This window comes from Corapipo altera, unplaced genomic scaffold (genome assembly GCF_003945725.1).
Source record: "Corapipo altera isolate COAL_440 unplaced genomic scaffold, ASM394572v1 64, whole genome shotgun sequence".
Taxonomy (NCBI): Eukaryota; Metazoa; Chordata; class Aves; order Passeriformes; family Pipridae; genus Corapipo; species Corapipo altera.
In genome coordinates, this window is record NW_020884893.1 from 7,414,637 (window position 1) to 7,431,166 (window position 16,530).

General features: G+C 51.5%; 1 protein-coding gene across 1 annotated transcript; it reads right to left on the reverse strand.

Annotated features, from left to right (window-relative positions):
- Positions 1-1,772: 1,772 nt before the first annotated feature.
- Positions 1,773-14,675, reverse strand: GATA5 (GATA binding protein 5). Its single transcript, XM_027646347.1, has 7 exons — positions 14,421-14,675; positions 13,222-13,821; positions 10,854-11,020; positions 5,295-5,420; positions 4,291-4,378; positions 3,607-3,731; positions 1,773-2,590 (listed from the first exon to the last, which is right to left on the reverse strand). The coding sequence occupies exons 2-7, from the start codon at positions 13,739-13,741 to the stop codon at positions 2,435-2,437; spliced, it is 1,182 nt and encodes a 393-aa protein (XP_027502148.1). The 5' UTR covers positions 13,742-13,821; positions 14,421-14,675; the 3' UTR covers positions 1,773-2,434.
- Between the last annotated feature and the right edge of the window lie 1,855 nt (positions 14,676-16,530).

A 16,530-nucleotide genomic window follows, 5' to 3' on the forward strand; every position in this document is an offset into this window, starting at 1 on the left:
GAAAAACCAGCCTTGTGGATGATGTCACCCAGTGAGTGCAGGGAGCGAGCAGGAAGGAAAAATTACATGTCCCAGTTGTTTCACTTCTTGTCCCTCTGCCTCGTTTCGTCTGTCACCAGCCCCCCGAGCATCCCGACGCCCGGTCGACGGTTACCAACAGGCCATAAATAAAACTGCTGGAGCCACTGGTGTCAACATCTTGGCATTGTTTAGGTCTCCTTGTTTGCCTTTAAAATGACTCTCCTCCTCGGGGTCATGCAGATGAAAAAGCGGGGACCCCCTGCCACTATCCATAGAAATCATCTTGCCATGGCTTGTGTTGCGCTGCTTTTTTTTTGCCTGTGAAGTTTGAGGTTTGGGGAGCTGCCCGGGAGCATTACTCATGCTACACCCAGGGCTCCTGCTCCCTCTTGCCCGCCTGTGTCCTGGCACGTCACCTCGGGCGCCGGTGGGTCGCCTGAGCCTGGGCCACATCACCCCTTTTCCTGACTCCCAGAGGCAGAGTTTGGGCTGGATTTGGGGACGGCGTCACCCACCAGCCCCGTGCTGCTGGCTTATCTGCTACATGGCTGTGCCTGGCTCTGCTGCGGATGTTGGCAGGCTGGAGAGTGGAAAAACAAATGGTAGAGATGTGGATCCATGGGTAGAGCCTGGCCATGCAAACGTGGTGTGCCAGTGCTGAGCCTGGTGCTGGAGGGATGCCACTCTGTGACAGCCTTCGCCCCAGCACTGGAGGTTTGCATCATAGAAGCTGCTAATGAGGCTCTGAAAATGATAAATACTCCTCCAGAGGCAGTTTTTCATCCATGGGCTTTAATAAAAGGGTGGCTTGAACCCCTCCCCCTCGCCTGCACGGGGTGATGCTGAGCCAACAGACGCTGAGCTATGGCAGCACTGGAGGGGACCAGTGCTCCCCAGTGCCTGGAGCATCTCCTTTCCTCCAGCAAGGGTTGCATGGTGGAAAGCATCATCCTCCATCTCAGCTGAGTTGTGACTTGATGTCAGATTCACTCTCCCTGATCATCTTTAGCCTGTTGTTTATAATAAAAATCAAGCGATCCATCTCTTCTGACAAGAGGAAGAGTTGCTCCAGGAAGCTGTGGACAGGTCAACTTCTATATAAAGGAACTATTACTTGACAGTTTCCTGGCCATAAATAGCTGTCCAGCCAGGCTGCGGATTTTATTTAGAAATAACAAATGAAGTAGGCCATAAGTAACTTCATGACCTTGCTCCCCCTTCATTTCCCACCCATCTCCCCTCCTCACTGTGGTCTTCTCTTCACCCCCAGGTTCCTCAGGACTTCCAGGACCCCTCTGCATGCCCCAGCAGAGCATATCTCTCCATCTCCCAGCTGCAAGAAGCTTTAGAAACACGCTGTTGCCAGCTTTTGAAAATGTGATGTTTTTGCATCACTGAAGATCTTTTTCTACAGCTCAGCTCTAAGAAATTGTTTCCTACTTGGTTTTCATTAAAATAATTAAAAAGTAATCTGCTCTGCATGGCTGAAATCCAGAAATTCTCCACTCAAAACATCCCCAAAACTGGATGTAAACAAATATAACTCCAACATATCCTTTATTTTTCAATCCCTCAAACCTTTCTCTTAAGTTTTGGAGGACTAACTTCTGATTTTCTAATGCTCAGAGCTGGCAATATCAAAACCTGTGAGGAAATACAAAAGAGAAAACAGCATTTCTGTATTCTTTTATTATTGGGAGGTTTTGACCATTTTTGTCATGTCATTTGCCTAAAATAACAACGAAAAACTCTTTGTTTGGAGCTGGAAAGGGAAGAGCAGTGTGTTTATTTCATGTATGACTCATCAGCTCAGTGTTGATACGCGAAACGCTTCAGAAGCTAACACTCTATAGAGATGATCGTTTTTAATATAAAACAATAAATGTTTAAAACAACCGTTGCTTTTTTTTTTTTTCTCTTTCCTTCCTGTTGTGGCCAATAAAACATAAGGCAGGCCACATAGTTTACATTTTAATAAAATTAAGTTATTTGGTGCCATGTTATTACAGTCTTTATTGGAAAGTGGAATAAATTGCACACAGAGGAGACATAGGAGGGAGAAATCACTGCGAATAAACATAGATTCTGGGATGCATTTATTTGCTGGTTTCATCTCAAAGGAGGAAGGCTTTCCCCGGGAAAGTGGAGGTGGCCCCAGGGTTCTGGCCTTGGGGAGGCAGCCCTGGGTTGCTCCGGGGAAGGATGAGCTTTTTGGGGAGCTGTTGCCACAGCAGAGCCATCCCAGCCCCATCCAGCTTTTCCACATACATCCTCCAAGAGAAACCTGTCCTGTGGCTGTGGGACACCCTGCAGTCCTGAGGCGCTGGGGCAGCCCGTCCTCCTGTCCGTCGGCCGTTTGCGGGGCCAGCCGAAAACATTGGTCCCGAGGCTTTTTGCTGGAGGTTGAGGGTTTCTAGGCAAGTGCCAGGGCACACCAGGAGTCCTGTCGAAGTGGCACACTCAGCCCAGGCTGCGGGGCCATGGTGGTGGGGGAGAAGGTGTAGTCCTCGGGCTCAAATTTGAACTCGCCGTGGCCGCCGGCCAGCGCCTCATCCGACTGGCTCTGTGCCTGCCCCAAGGAGGGAAGCAGAAAGGCATTAGAAAGCCAATAGTTTTTAACCAACAGGTCACTCAGCCCTGTGTCATAGCACAGTGGTGGGATTAGGATGGAATAGAGTGGGTTATCCCTGATGCCTACAGCTGTCCTTCGGAACAGCCTGGAGCTGGGCAGGAACGGTGTTCCATTCCAAGCAAGCACAATGCCCAGGCAGGGAGGAGGCATCTCAGGACCCATCTGCATTTATTTTTTGATTAAATATGTCCAGTTTGGAGATCTCTAGGTGTGGGTATATTTTTTCAGAGCTCAGAACAAACCAGATTTCTTGGTTTCAAACAAAAAAAAACCCTATCCCATACGGTGTAACTGGTGCTGCGCCAGGCACTTGGGTGCTGGGGCTGAGCTTCCCCTCCATGCACATGTGTCCAGCTCAGCAAGAGCTTAGACTCAACATAAAGACAGTGTTGGGTCACAAAATTTTAGTGTGTGGCTTGATTTAGACCTGTTTTTTCCTCCATCAATATGAAATAGCAGCCAGCCCCAAAGGAAAGCTCAGGGCACAAGCACCCTGAGGCCTCTGGCAGCATTAGAGGTCTGTGGTTGCTGAGCACCTCGGGGCTATAAAGTGCAGACAATGTTTGCCCAGGGAGCCTTTTCTTGGGAACTACAGAGGATTCCACCCTGGGCTGATCTCACCAACTCAACAGGGTTGTTACTACCAGGATTTCATGGCAGAAGATGGAAATTAAACTCAGCTCTGCACTGAAGCCTTTTCACCACCAGTCGCCTCTCACAGCAGGGCTCAGACCTCCCAGTTCCCCACTGCAAGACAAAAGAGCTGATGAGGAGCCAACAGGCTGGAGCCCTTCCTCGTCCATGATGTCTTGGCTCATGCTCTCTGCTTTCCTCAATCTGAGGCAGCAATGACCTAATCTCTTAACCTCATCAGGGCCTCCCAGGTCAGTGGCTGTGGAGGGGTGTGGATCATCCAGCCCAGCAGGGGATGGCTGCAGGTCCCTGTGCCTCACCTGGGACACTGACACGATGGTTTGTCCGGGATACTGCGAGGTTGTGCTGGGCTCTGATTTTAAAGTGACCGTGCTGTCTGAGTTGGTAATGGAAGAAGGGGAGTTAGTGGCCGAAGTTGTAGATCCTGGAAGATAATTGGTAGAAGGTGGTGAAGCAATGTAGGCACAAATCTACTCCTAAAGAAATTTATATTTTAATGACAATAATCATATCTCATGGCGTGACCCTACTGTTCTTTCTCTACCAAATCTCTGTCAGTGTAAGTCTTTGTATTTGGCTGCCAAGATGCTGATGGAGGAGGAGGGAACCCTTTCACAGTCTGGCAGTGCTGGTACAGGATGGATGGGCTAATGTTGAATGCATCATGATACACTCTCCTCAATCTTTGATATGCCATTCACACCTGTATTTTTTCCCATTACTCAGTTTAGCCCAAATCTGCTTGAACATGGGTACTGCTGGACTGCATCTGGGTATCCACATAGGAACCCCACAGGAATATGACAGGACTGGGATTCCCACCCAGCATCTTCCTTTCATATGAGAATAAATGCAGACTCTAGATCTAAAACATCAGTGGAAAAAAATCACAATATTATTTTCTAATTATCTATTTCTTGCAGAAAACATGTTGAGGAGAATTGTGCTCCAGGCCCTCAGGATGGATGATAACAGCACTGTACCTGTTGAGGCTTTGCCTTTGGTAATGTTTTTAGGCTTCCTTTTCCTCGTCTGGATGCTTTCTTTTTTCATGGCCAGAGGTCGTGGTACCTTGACATTCATAAAGTTTGGAATCATTAATATTGTATTTTGCTCAGCTCCTTTCCACACGTGTTGCTCTCCTATTTACATGCTGTAGCTCATGCAAAACACCTAAAGTCCTTGTCCTTCACTGAGTGCTATTTTTCTCTGCAAGAGGCCTTGGCTGGAAGATGTATAAGGCTAAAAGCTAAGGTTTTCCCACAGATTTTGTTTTTTCCTTTATTTCTTATTTTTCTTTTCCTGATTTATTAGTGACCTTTATGACAGGGCCTTATTAAATTACACTGACACACTGAGAGCCTACATGGCTCAGATGGAACAGTCATGGGGTAAAGAGACTTCAACCCCTATGGTAGAAGTTTGAAGAAGCCTGTATGGAGGGATGGAGAGTCCTTTGGCTGATGGGCATGTTATCAACAGTTCCCATCCTCTGTGGATAAATGTCATCAGCCAGCCTCCATGTGGGCTCCTCAGCATCCTTCACACATTCTCAATTAGCTCATATAAAAGTTTGGGTTTGGGGACCTGCAGTCTCCAACTATTGGAGCCTGGTAAGCTTTCTTTTTCATAGAATCCTAGGACAGCTTGGGTTGACCAGTTAGTCCCAACCCCTCTGCCATGGGCAGGGATACTGTCTGCTAGACCAGGTTGCTCCAAGCCCCATCCAACCTGGCCTTGAGCACTTCCAGGAATGGGACATCCACTGTTTCTTTGGGCACCCTGAGTGTTTCAGTACCCTCTTAGCCTTATCCTGCCTGGAGAATCCCAGTAAACTGAGCTTTTAACTGTTCAAGGAGACAGGACTGGGTTTCAGCTCTTCTGGGTCCAGTCTAGGGGCTGGTCCCTCCACACTTGATCTCCCAGAGCTGCTGGGCAGTGATCCCAATGCCCAAAGGGTCCCTCCCAGTGTGGATATGTTCCTCACCCCATGGAGCTTCATGTACAGCCCGCAGGCGTTGCAGACGGGCTCCCCTTCGGCGTTCCTTCTCCAGAGGGTGGTGTTGGTTGTGTGGCAGTTAGTGCAACATAGGCCAGCACGTCTCGATGAAGACTTAAAAACAAGCAAACAAACACACGAGTCCACACATAAGAATGATGAATTGGGAAGTTTCCTTTCCTATAAAAATAAAATCTCCAACTACACCATTTTCCTGGAAAACGTGAAACACACGTGATAACCAAATTCAGATCAAAGAAATTACATTCAAATGAGATCACTCTAATTTGCAAGTGGTTTTTTTGTTATTGAGATCTATAAACATGGCAAGTATCCTTGCAACTCATTTCACAAACTTCCAACAAATCTTCTGGAAGTGATCAGGACTCAGAGCAGAGAGAACTTCCCTCCAGGAGATCCACTCAGATGGAGAAAGAGATGGAAAATATCAGCTGGACTTTAAAAGCATGAAGAAAACTCCTCATGCTTTACATGAATTCCTCTGTTTTTCTGCTCTCAGAACTACTGCTAAAGTTAGCAACATCCCAATTAATCTCTGGTTTAAGACAACTGGAATCAATTGGCTGAACTGAGCAGAACCGAACTGAACTGGTCCATGGTGACACCAGGGAGGTTATTCTTCACGTCTCACAGATCATCTGTTCTCTTAAAGGCTGCAGAAACACCCTGCAGACATTAATTAATGACATATTTTATGAGTGCAGTGATTGCTGGCTCTGAAATATTAATAATTCCAAATGGAGAAGGAAAATGTTCTGGCAGAAGCAGCAAACTCATTTCTGACAACTTTCCTCCAAGCCACTGGAAAATTCACCTCTCTCTTTATACAGACTTGTCTGCTCAGTAGACATTTCATTTGGAAGTGTCTGAACACTAAGTATTAAACCTATCCTAGTAAAAGATCTCAGCAGATGTAAGATACCTGTGGCATAAGTAATATCTCAGGCTCTCCACATTCAGGTGAGTAAAGATGTTCTTCAGCCTCGAGAAAAATCACTTTGAATCCACTCAAAGGCAGATGGTAGGTGATGCAGGCAATAAAGAACCCCCTGTTTGTTTATTTTGCCATTATTGCTTGATATCCTGACTGAGCAATATAACAAATGAGGTGGGAAGAGTAGGAATAAAAATGAAATGTTTTTACAAGGTTAGCAGTCACGTAAAGATCAGCTTTGAGTTTCAAGAGGCACAAGTGACATGGCCAAGATTTGATTCACTTGTTGCTCAGCAAAGAGGTCTCAGCAACTATTTGCAAATAGTGGTATTGCTTTGGAAATTACTCAGCTTTCAAGAAATAAACCAGACGGTAATAATAATACATGGGGGTGTGAGCTGACAAGCCTGGCACAGGGGATGAGATAGCAGACCTTGTCTCTAATATGGGACATGGTGTCACAGCAAGATCCTGGAGCAGCCACAGCCTTTCAGCTGCTGGGACTGTGCCGTTCATCCTGCAACTGATGGGAGCAGAGGAAGGTGAACACTTGATGGGTGGAAGGGTTCTGAGGTCCAACTCCTGCTATGGGCACAGAGGGGAATTTGGAGGCACTCATCCTGGAACAACTGTTCCTGGTGCAATCTGTCATCGCCTGTGGATGGGAGGAGGCCAATTCAAAGCCTTTTGGAAAGCCCCAAAATTTCTGGGCCACTGCTGGTCCCTGGGAGAGAGGGACATGCTGTCCCTGTTTCACACAACATTTTGTCTGCAGCTTGCAGGTGAGATGGCAATGAGACCTGTGGCTCTGGTGGCCCAAGAGCAATACCAGCCCTGTCAGAGCTTGGCCCACCCTGCCAGCACTGCTCATGGCTTCCTGCTGGGGCAGTGACATGTGCCTTTGCATCTCCTGCTCAACACTCTGCAGGCTGGCTCCCCCTTACGCAGCCAGAGAGAGAAAAAAACATCCTCTACCACCAAATATTACAATTTTTATCTGAGAAACCCCATGAGAACCTGCCCCTGCACCACAACCTGCCAGATTAGCAAGAAAGAGACAGTCAAGGCTACTGTTGCTCACTGAAGGACGAGGGTACAATACATTATTGCTGGTTTCCCAGCAATTCTCTTGAAAGAAAATGCATTTCTGCCTGGCTCCACCCTGCAGCCTTTGTACCATTCTGACCTTGTCTAGGAAGTTGTTGACTTCAACATTGTGCTCAGTGTTTATTTATACAAATGCAGCATACACTCAAACAAAAACTCTTCACTGACCTGGCTTGACAGCCAAGTGCTGCTGATAAGCTCAAGGAATGGTGAGTTGGTGCCTATCAAATCAACCACGTGTAAGTGCTGCTTTGAGAGCCCAAAAAATTCAGAGCCAATAGGGCAGGTCTTTCCAAGGGAGACCAAGCCATCAGAGACTTTGTTTCACCTCCTTTTCAAAGGTGGAAAAGAAACTGCAGGGTTTCACAGGAAAAAAGAAGGCACTGAAGCCTCAGATTTAATCAATGCTTCTCTGTCCCCCTTTCCAGCAGGATTGAGGGGATCTGTTGTTTACAGGAAAAATGTTGTAGCAATTGTGCTGAGATATCTGAGCTCAGCTCCTGAAAGTGGGTAGATCTGAGGCTCAGAGCCAAAGGCAGCAGCATCCTCTGAGATTTGTCTTTGTTACTAAGGCTCTGGGCAAACCTGCACTTTAGAGGATGAGGGAGCAGCAGGAACTGAAGGGCAGGAGAAATCCAAGGCACACACTATAAGCACTGAGTGGTTCTAGGGTCCTGTTAGATTGTCCCAGGCCCGTGAGCAGTCCCACCCCCACCTTCTGCAAAAGTGTCACCAAACCCATTGTGCATTGCAAACTGTAAAAAAGGACAGGCTGAAACCTCCTAAGTCAAAAACAAATAATCCTTGAGCCAAGCCAGAAGAACTCAGCTCCAGGTTAGTCCTTTAGCTCAGGATTGTGTGGGAGCTGCTGAGCACAGGACAGCTGCTCCAACTGCCCCCCTTTGCTGTACCATGCAGGGCAGATCTCCTTGAAACAGGGGGGGAATTTCAAGTGTGAGATGCAGCCATCCACCTCCACCAGCTGCTCCTGCTGGCAAAAGTGATCTGGCTTTTCAGACTGGATCTAAGGTATCTTGTGAAGCACATCAAGAAACTTCGGCTACAAAAGGTGCTGCCTAAAACAAAGCACTGCCTCCATCCTCCTTTGAGACAAACCCTTTCTGCCAAAAGCCACAGTGCTTTGAATCCAGACACGGGCTGTAGCAGGATGGTTGTCCCTGCTGCATAGAGGATGTCGCCCTTATCTCAAAAAAAGAAAGAAAAAATGAAGTGGAAACTACGCTACGACTGCTCGCCCTCTCCCACGCACGAGCAAGGCTGAGCGCGGCCGAGCCGCGGGACGTCATTCCCGCAGTGATATCTGGGCCACGTCGTGTTCTCCAGGGCTTTCTGGGGGACTTTGCTTTGTGAAACACAAGTCAAAATAACTCCCAACGCGGCGTCTACGTACAGAACAAAGGTCATAACGTAAAGGACAAAAGCAACCATTTTTCCTTCCCGTGCCCTTATTTCGCCGCACTGTGAAAGCCAGTTTCATCGTTCGTGGCACGTCTCTGTGTTCACTGCTCTGCTCCCACACAGCCTGTGTGGGTGAAGCAGGGAAGACATGCATTCCCTGCTATGGAAATCGTTTGGGAGAATAAACATCCCAAGCCACAGGGGTGCAGGTTGCTCCCTCTGCGGTGGGTTTGCAGAGTTCAGCTGGCACCCTCTTGTCCATCATCAATAGATCCACTGAGGTACAATTTGCTGCAACACATTTCAAACCCTTGGGGAAACCCAAGATTTTGAAATGTTTCATTGAAAATTCAGGATGAAAAGTCAAAATTGCAGCCCCTTTTCTAACCCATAAAACAAATCCCCTCAAGTATTTTAACTGTAGGAAAGCGCTTCCCCTGGACAAGAATCAACCCTTTAATTTGAGCTTTAACTTCATTGTATTGATTGCCAAATAATGATAAAAAAGGTCGGAAGTACTTTGGTAATTCCCAACTAATTTGCTCATTCCTGGGAAAGCGGTCTTAATTCTGCGAACAAACGTTTTCCACCAGAAAATTTTGTTGGAATGTTTGCCGAAAAATAGTTATGCTGAAGAGCACTCGTGGATGCCATGGATGAGGCTCGGACAGGGTGCAGGCAACGCACGGCTGCCTCCCTTCCCATGCGCCACAATAAAACACTGAGGAGCAGAGAGACCTCGCCAGTTTCCTCAGGGAAAAGCTGTTCAAAAGAACTCTGGAAGTTCATCCACTGACGCTTTTGGATGCCATTCCAAAATGCGGAGTTGAATTTAAACTGGTTTGCACCTCCTTCTATGCACGGATTGCGTTCGCTCTGAAGAAATCAGCAGCGCAACTCTGAGATTTGCGGCACAGCAGATTTAATGTCATCGCGTTAGAGGAGACGGGAGGGTTTTGGAGAGACAGGCAAATCCTGTCGTATAATGCTAAATATTTCACAGAAATGCCTTGATTTTGATGCGATGAACAGAAAAGGGGGATTTTCTCTGGAGCTACCACCCATTTCATTTTGCAAATCCAGATCTGCACTTCTGGAATCGGAATCAGAATGAAACATCTTGCTCAGTCTCAACTTTCTTTTTCTTAAAGGTTTTCTTGCACAGAAACTTGTCTCTATTGGGTTATTGCTAATAATTTGTTTTGCAATAAAAAAAAAATAACTGCAGGAATACACCCTGAGTGAAAGCTCAAGAAGCTCCCAGCTGTTCCCCAGCACAGCTCCAACAAACATCCTGTTTTTAATGACGGCTTCTGATGACAGCCTCTAAAACCAAAACTGTTACCACCAAATTTAAACATCCCAAAGCGACTGCACAGAAAAAAAGGAGGCGCCTTTCCTCTCTCTCCATGGGATCCCAGTTGGAGGAAGCCCAATATTACACTGTGGGGGGGAATTAGTGTTTAACCTTCAGGGAAACTGGGAACTGCCAAGCCCCCAGTTTTCCCCTTAGGCAGGCAGGGAACTGGGCCCCATCCTGCTCCCATTGCAAGCAGCCACAAACCTGCTGGGCCAGCTCAGGACCAGCCCTGCCTCCTGTGCAACTACCCTGCCTAAGCTGCATGTGTCTGCAGGAAGAACTAGGAAATAACAATGATAGCAATTATAGAATAAAAAGCAATGCACCCACTGCAGGAATGAAGCCAGGGGAAGCCCACAGAGTCCCAGCCAGTGGCAGGGCTGACTGTCCCTGCTTAGCTCTGGTGCAGACCCTCTGTGCAGCCCCAGAACCCCTTCAGTCCCTGTGGCTCTGTTTCTCCTGCCCACCAGTCATTGCTGGGGCAGCAATCCCTCTGGTTTCATCCCATTCCCGCTGACCCCAGCCGTTTCTGCACCACAGCAAGGGTCTCCTGCCAGTGCTGATGGCAACTGATCTGTGGGAGGACCGAAAGTCAAACAAATCCTAACACGAACAGAGACCTCAACAGTGCAGGTACCGAATCAGCCCCCCGGCCCCTGCCCCCCAGCCATCCCCGGGTGAGTCCTGGGGAGTTTCCCCCTCTTACCAGCCTCTTCTGCGGCTTGAGCGGCCGGTTGATGCCGTTCATTTTGTGGTAGAGCCCACAGGCGTTGCACAGGTAGTGCCCGGTGCCGTCCTTCCTCCAGAGCGGTGTGGACATGGCTCCGCAGTTCACGCATTCCCGGCCATCCCCGGGGAACTCCTCGAGGTACTCTGGAAGAGACACACACGGTGTAAGGGTCAGGAGCCACCCCCACCGCACAGGGGGACCCTGCGGGAGAGAGTCTACAATCCTCTTTGCCCCACTACTGGAGACAATCCCGGTCCGGGGAGAGTTTCCCTCCAGCCTACCAAGTGTGCACCAAACCCCTTTATTCCTTCCACACTTTAATCTTTTAATATTTTGCTTAAAGACAACACATTCCCCCATCCCTTCCCTGAAAGACCCCAAAGAGCAGAACACGGCTGGGGTTTCCCTGGGATGAGAAGGGGCCGGGATTCTACCAGTGGGAGAAAGCGATGTTATGCCGGGATGCAAAAATAAATGAGAGAGGGGAAAAACCGAGACCGTTTTCCTGATTTCTATCAAGAGAGCGGGGAAAAAAATGGGACGGTTTTCCTGATTTCTATCAAGAAAGCCCTGAAGCCGCTGGCCGGCGAGGACGGCCCGGCCGGGGAGGGTTCGGGGCTGCCCGTGAAGCGATGCCGGGATGGCTCCCCGGGAGAGCATCACCGGCCGGCCGCGACCCCAACTCCTGCTAGCGAGACACTTCCTCACTTTTTGTCTCCCCCCAAAAAAAAAAAAAAAAAAAGAAAGAAAAAAATAAAAAAGAAGCTGCGGGGCCGCTATGAACACCGTCTGCGGTCGGTCCCTGCCCCGCGGCAAACGGGCAGCCGGAGCGAAACCGGGGGAACCCCTCAGTCGTGAGTCGCTCTCTTTCCTCCTAATGCCTTTCTTTTTTTTTTTTTTTTCTTTCTTTTTTAAATAACTTCCTCTGCCCGAGCTGTTATTTTCTCCGGAAGAAAAATACGCCTTTAATTTTTTTTTTAAAATAAATCGTCTATCGTATTAATAATGATCCAAAGGAATGGAAAAGGGAAAAGAATAAAACTTAAAGGGGGGGGGGGGAATGGAAAATAAAAATGAAAGGTAAAAAGAAAAGTATGAAAAATTATTGCAGTAATTAATTACACTAAAAGTAAATAAATAAATAAAATAATAGTTTGGACTACTTAAGAGCAGTTTACACTATTCAAGAGCAAAAATAAACAGCTGAGAGGATGGCGGCCGCTCTGCCGGATCCTAAAGCACCGAATTCAAAGAGCAGAAAAGATTTCTGGGGCAGCATCTCTGGCAGGACGATCCCTTCTCACACAATGCAAAGGATTTTCCCAGACAAAGAGAAAGTCCTGTAAAGAAACCGCTGCCAAGCACCTCCGGCGTGGGAGGAAAAGCCGAGCCGGTGAGACAGCCTGGTGGGGAGGGGGCTGCTTCCCTGCTCTAACTTTGTTCTTGGGGTGAAGATAATTCGGTTCACCGCAGTAAAAATGATAACGCGACTGAGATCTTGAAGTGGCTTCTAAAGGACTTTGCAAACCGCAACCGGAGGAGGCTGGTGAAGTGCCCCCGGGGTTATAAACCCTGAGCACGAGGAGTCCTGTTAAATCAAGCCCAAAACTTTATTTGCTTAGAGTTTGGTTTAAAAGGACTTTTGGTGTGGATGCAAAGGAATTGAAGTGAGGTTTATTGTTCAACGCCTGAGCGCGTTTCAGTGTCTCCCCAAAGGCCGCAAAGGGATGCAGCTGCCGACCTGTTTGGGCTAAGGTGAATAAGGAGACCGAGAGTCTGTTCAAATATAAACTAATTTACCACAATAAATTACTTAAAAGGGAGGGAGCTATAAATCTGCCCCGCTAATTTAAACACAAGGGTAAGTATTGAAGCACAGGCACAAAGTCGATATTGTGGCAAGGAGATACCGCGGGGGTGGTGGTGGAGTGGGGGAGAAGGGGTTGAACGGCCTCTGCTCCCCTGTCCTCCGGGGGAATTGCTCTGCTTTCAAACGTGGTCTTTGCCCTTCTTGTCACACACGCACGTCCCCCCCCCCCATCCCATCTCAACCCAGGGTAAGCCGCACACACCCCGTTCCCGGACCATTTCTCCATCCTGGGGTAAAATCATCTCCTACTCTGCTGTCGGGGATGCCAGCGGGGCAACTCAACCCGCGGCCGGGCCACCGACACGCCGGAGGGATAGGGATAGGGATAGGGATGGGGATGGGGATGGGGACGGGGATGGGGACGGGGATGGGGATGGGGACGGGGATGGGGACGGGGATGGCCTCCACCCGGCGCCGAGAGCCGGACAATGACTCGGCGCCCCGACAGGTCGATGAGGGACGGCGGTGACCTACCGAAGGTGGACCTGCGGCCGGGCAAGGCCGCCTGCCTCGTTTGCAGGCTGTGCAGCACGCTGCTCTCAAAGTGTCCGGCCGTCCAGGAAGGCGGTATCTCGGGGGTCACGTAGGCGGGGTAGGGACTGGAGTAGGACCCGTTAACGGAGCGCACCAAGGCGTTGCCGTACTGCTCCCGGCCCCCGCCGCCCAGCAGCAGGGGCCCCTGGTAGGCGCCGTCGCGGCCCGGGGGGCTGCTGCCCGGCGGGCTGTGCGAGTACGAGAAGCCCGACGGCGGGTGGGGGCTGCCGGCGTTGAACGCGGCGGCCTCGCCGCTGCTCTGCCCCCAGCCCGCGGGGTTGCCGAGGTGGCTCTGGTGCGGTTCGCAGCCTTGCAGGTAGGGCAGCGTCTGCAGGACGGAGGGCACCCGGGTGGTGGGCACGTAGACGGGCGAGCCGGCCGACGAGTGGAGGAAGTTGCTGGAGTCGTGGGAATAAGCCGACTGGCCATGGTTGGGGGCGAGAGCCAGACCCTGATACATGTTCCGTCCTCGGCGGCGGCGGCTGCTCAGGGCCCGTCCGGCTGCGGCCCGGCGGTGCCGAGGGGCTCACTCAGAGGAACCTGGAGGGAGAACCGAGAGCAGCGGGCTGAGACCCGGCACACATCGGGAACCCGATGGCCTTTCCCGAGCCGAAAACACCTCTTCCCTGCCTCAAGCAAGGGCTGAAATTTGGACTATTTTTTTCCCCCCTTTAAACTTCCCTCTGAGCCACGGCGAGAAATAACCTCCTCTGAACGGGCAGCGACCCCACCGGCACCTTCCCCGGCCCCGCCGCCCGCCTGAGCACCTCCAAGGAGCCGGAAAAAGCCTCTAACAATTAAATTATTTTTTCCCCCAAAAAAGTATTTCCCTTCCCGTCTTTTTTTTCGGAGCCCAGGGCCTGGAGCGCGGCTCGGGGCCTTGCTGGCGGGGAGGAGGCCGACTGCGGCGCGGCCCCTCGGGCGCCCTTGCCGGGCAGGATCGCAGTCCCAAAGGACCTGGGCAGCCGTCCAAGATCGGGAGCATCCCCGGTGTCCTCCAGACACCAGCACTGCCGCCTTCTTGTAAAAATGCTCAATGACCCTCGGGCAGGCCTCTCCGTGCGGGTGGAGGGCTCGAGCCGCCAAATCTCGCAGGAGCATCCCACCCCCCGGCCCGCTCCTCTCGCACAGGTACTCACATGGCAGCGGGCCGGGAGCGGAGCCGGGCACGGCCGAGGGGGCATGGAGTTGTGCTCAGACCATCCAGGGAAATCCCAAGGAAATAAAAATAATAATTAAAAAAAAAAAGAAGTTGACGTTCGCGGGGGAGGGAGGACTAAAAAACAAACCAGCAGGACCCCCTGGCAGAGCGGGGCTGCCCTCCCTCCCGGTATTCTCCCTCTCGTGTCCCGTGGGTGCGTCCCTGGCTGCGCCCGGCGGGGAAGTGGCGGCGGGGGCGGCGGCGGCGGCTCTTTACGGCGGCCCCGGTGCGGGCCGGCCCACGTGACGGCCGGCGGGGCAGCCCCGGTCCCGGCCGGGATTGGGCGCCTCCCGGCAGGAGGGGGGGACGGGATAAGTCCCGCCGGCTCCGCTCCCGGCGGGGGGGACGCGCCCGCCGGCTCCCCCCTGGCGCGGATCGGCGGGCGCCGAGGGGAGCAGGGGACGGATGCGGCCCCCGGGTGCGCCCCGCACCGCTCCGGGCCCGCTGGGCACCCCCCTCAGCGAGGCTGGAGGGGTACGCCCGCCCCCAGGAGAGTTGGGGGATTCCTCCGTCCTTTGCGGGCCCCGCTGCCTTTCTGGGGTTCATTCCGACCACCCCATCTGGAGGCGATGCCCCCCCGCCCCAGGCCACCGGGAGATGTTGAGGAACACACCGAAAACTTCCCGGCGGGGGTTCGGTAGCAGAGGGTGAGGGCGGGATGTTTTCTCTTTCGAGCGAGCGCTCCGGCTGTGCTTTGACATAAAGCCCAGTCTTACGGGGAAGGGGGTCTCAGCCTGCCCCCCACGCCCGCCTGACTTTCTCAAGTGGCCCAGGGCCCCGCCGAGGATGCGGTGACGCTCGCAGCCTGCTCGCTCCGGCCGTGCCCGGGGCTCAACGCGCCTTTGCCCGGCTGGGCCACTTCGGAGAGCGGCCCTCCGGTCCCTCACCGTCCCGTCGGGGCCACCGGGCCCCGGGCTATCCCACTTCCAAGCTGCTCTGCTCTCCCCTGCGGAGAGCAGCAGAGATGGTCCTCCTCCCTGTAGCCCCCCCGCCGGGCCGCTCTGGCCTTTGCGGCGGGGACAAAACCCCTTTCCCCTCTGTCCCTCGTCGGTGCGAGCTCGGGAAGGGACTTCAGAGGGCAAGCCGCTCTTAGTCCCAGCTGCCCGTTTAGCCCGGGTAATTCGACCGTTTTAACTCTCCTCCGGTAGCGACAAGGGAGGAAATAATTTCATCGCTACCGGGATTTGTCCCCGGGGCGCTCAGCAGAATTATCGCGCCTTCGCGCAAAGTTGATGTGTCTCTCCTCCCCGGAGAAAAAGCCGCGGCGAGTTTCCCCCTCCGCTCGCTCCATCCCCGGGCGGACAGAGCTTTGCCGCCCGCAGGCCTCTGCCGACGGATCGGGCCCTGCTCGGCCCCGGAGCCCTCGGGCAGCGCAGCCCAGTGCTGTCCGCCGGTGCGGGTCCGACGCCCGGGGGAGCCCGCCCAGCCCCGGCTCCGCAGGGACCAGCGCTGCGGGAAGGGTGGGAAATTTCAGCTCCAAAATAAACTGGTGCAGGAATGCCAGCTATTTCCCTCGGAATAATGCAACGCAACTGGCTGGAGATGTATTTATTTGCTCGCGAAAGCGGCCGTTTATGGCTCGCAGGGTATCCTTTGTGCCCGCGGGGCAAAAGGAGAAAACAAAACTAAAACAACAAAAAAACCCACAAATAAAAACGTAAAGAAAAAATATTAAAAAAAAGAAAAAAACAGGGGACAAACATTTTTTTAGAAAGGTGGAAAAGCTATAGAAAAAGAAAAAAACAATCCGAGGAGGCTCCAGCCCCGCGGCGACACGGGAAAATCCGTCCCTGAGGAAAACCAGCCCTAATCTCTTAGTGGTTGTGGCTGAGCCACCTCCGGGGTTTCTTTCGTTTCGGTTCGATTGTTAAAAGCGGGGTGAAGCCGTGGGGACGCGTGGGTTTCCAGACTTTACAATTTCAAGGTGTTACTTAATTGTGATTTATTCTGGCTATTTTTAATGCTTGAGAACTGCCCACTCCGATGGCTCCCGGAGTTCAAATAAATATAAAAACGTTGAAAAAAACGAAGCACTGCTAAATCCAGAG

Coding starts and splice junctions, on each gene's coding strand:
- GATA5 (XM_027646347.1), bottom strand. CDS start 13,741: ATGTATCAGGGTCTGGCTCTCGCCCCCAACCATGGCCAGTCGGCTTAT. Junction 11,021..13,221: donor CGGCCGCAGGTCCACCTTCG/GTAGGTCACCGC, acceptor TGTCTCTTCCAG/AGTACCTCGAGGAGTTCCCC. Junction 2,591..3,606: donor CCATCGTGTCAGTGTCCCAG/GTGAGGCACAGG, acceptor TCCTTGGGGCAG/GCACAGAGCCAGTCGGATGA.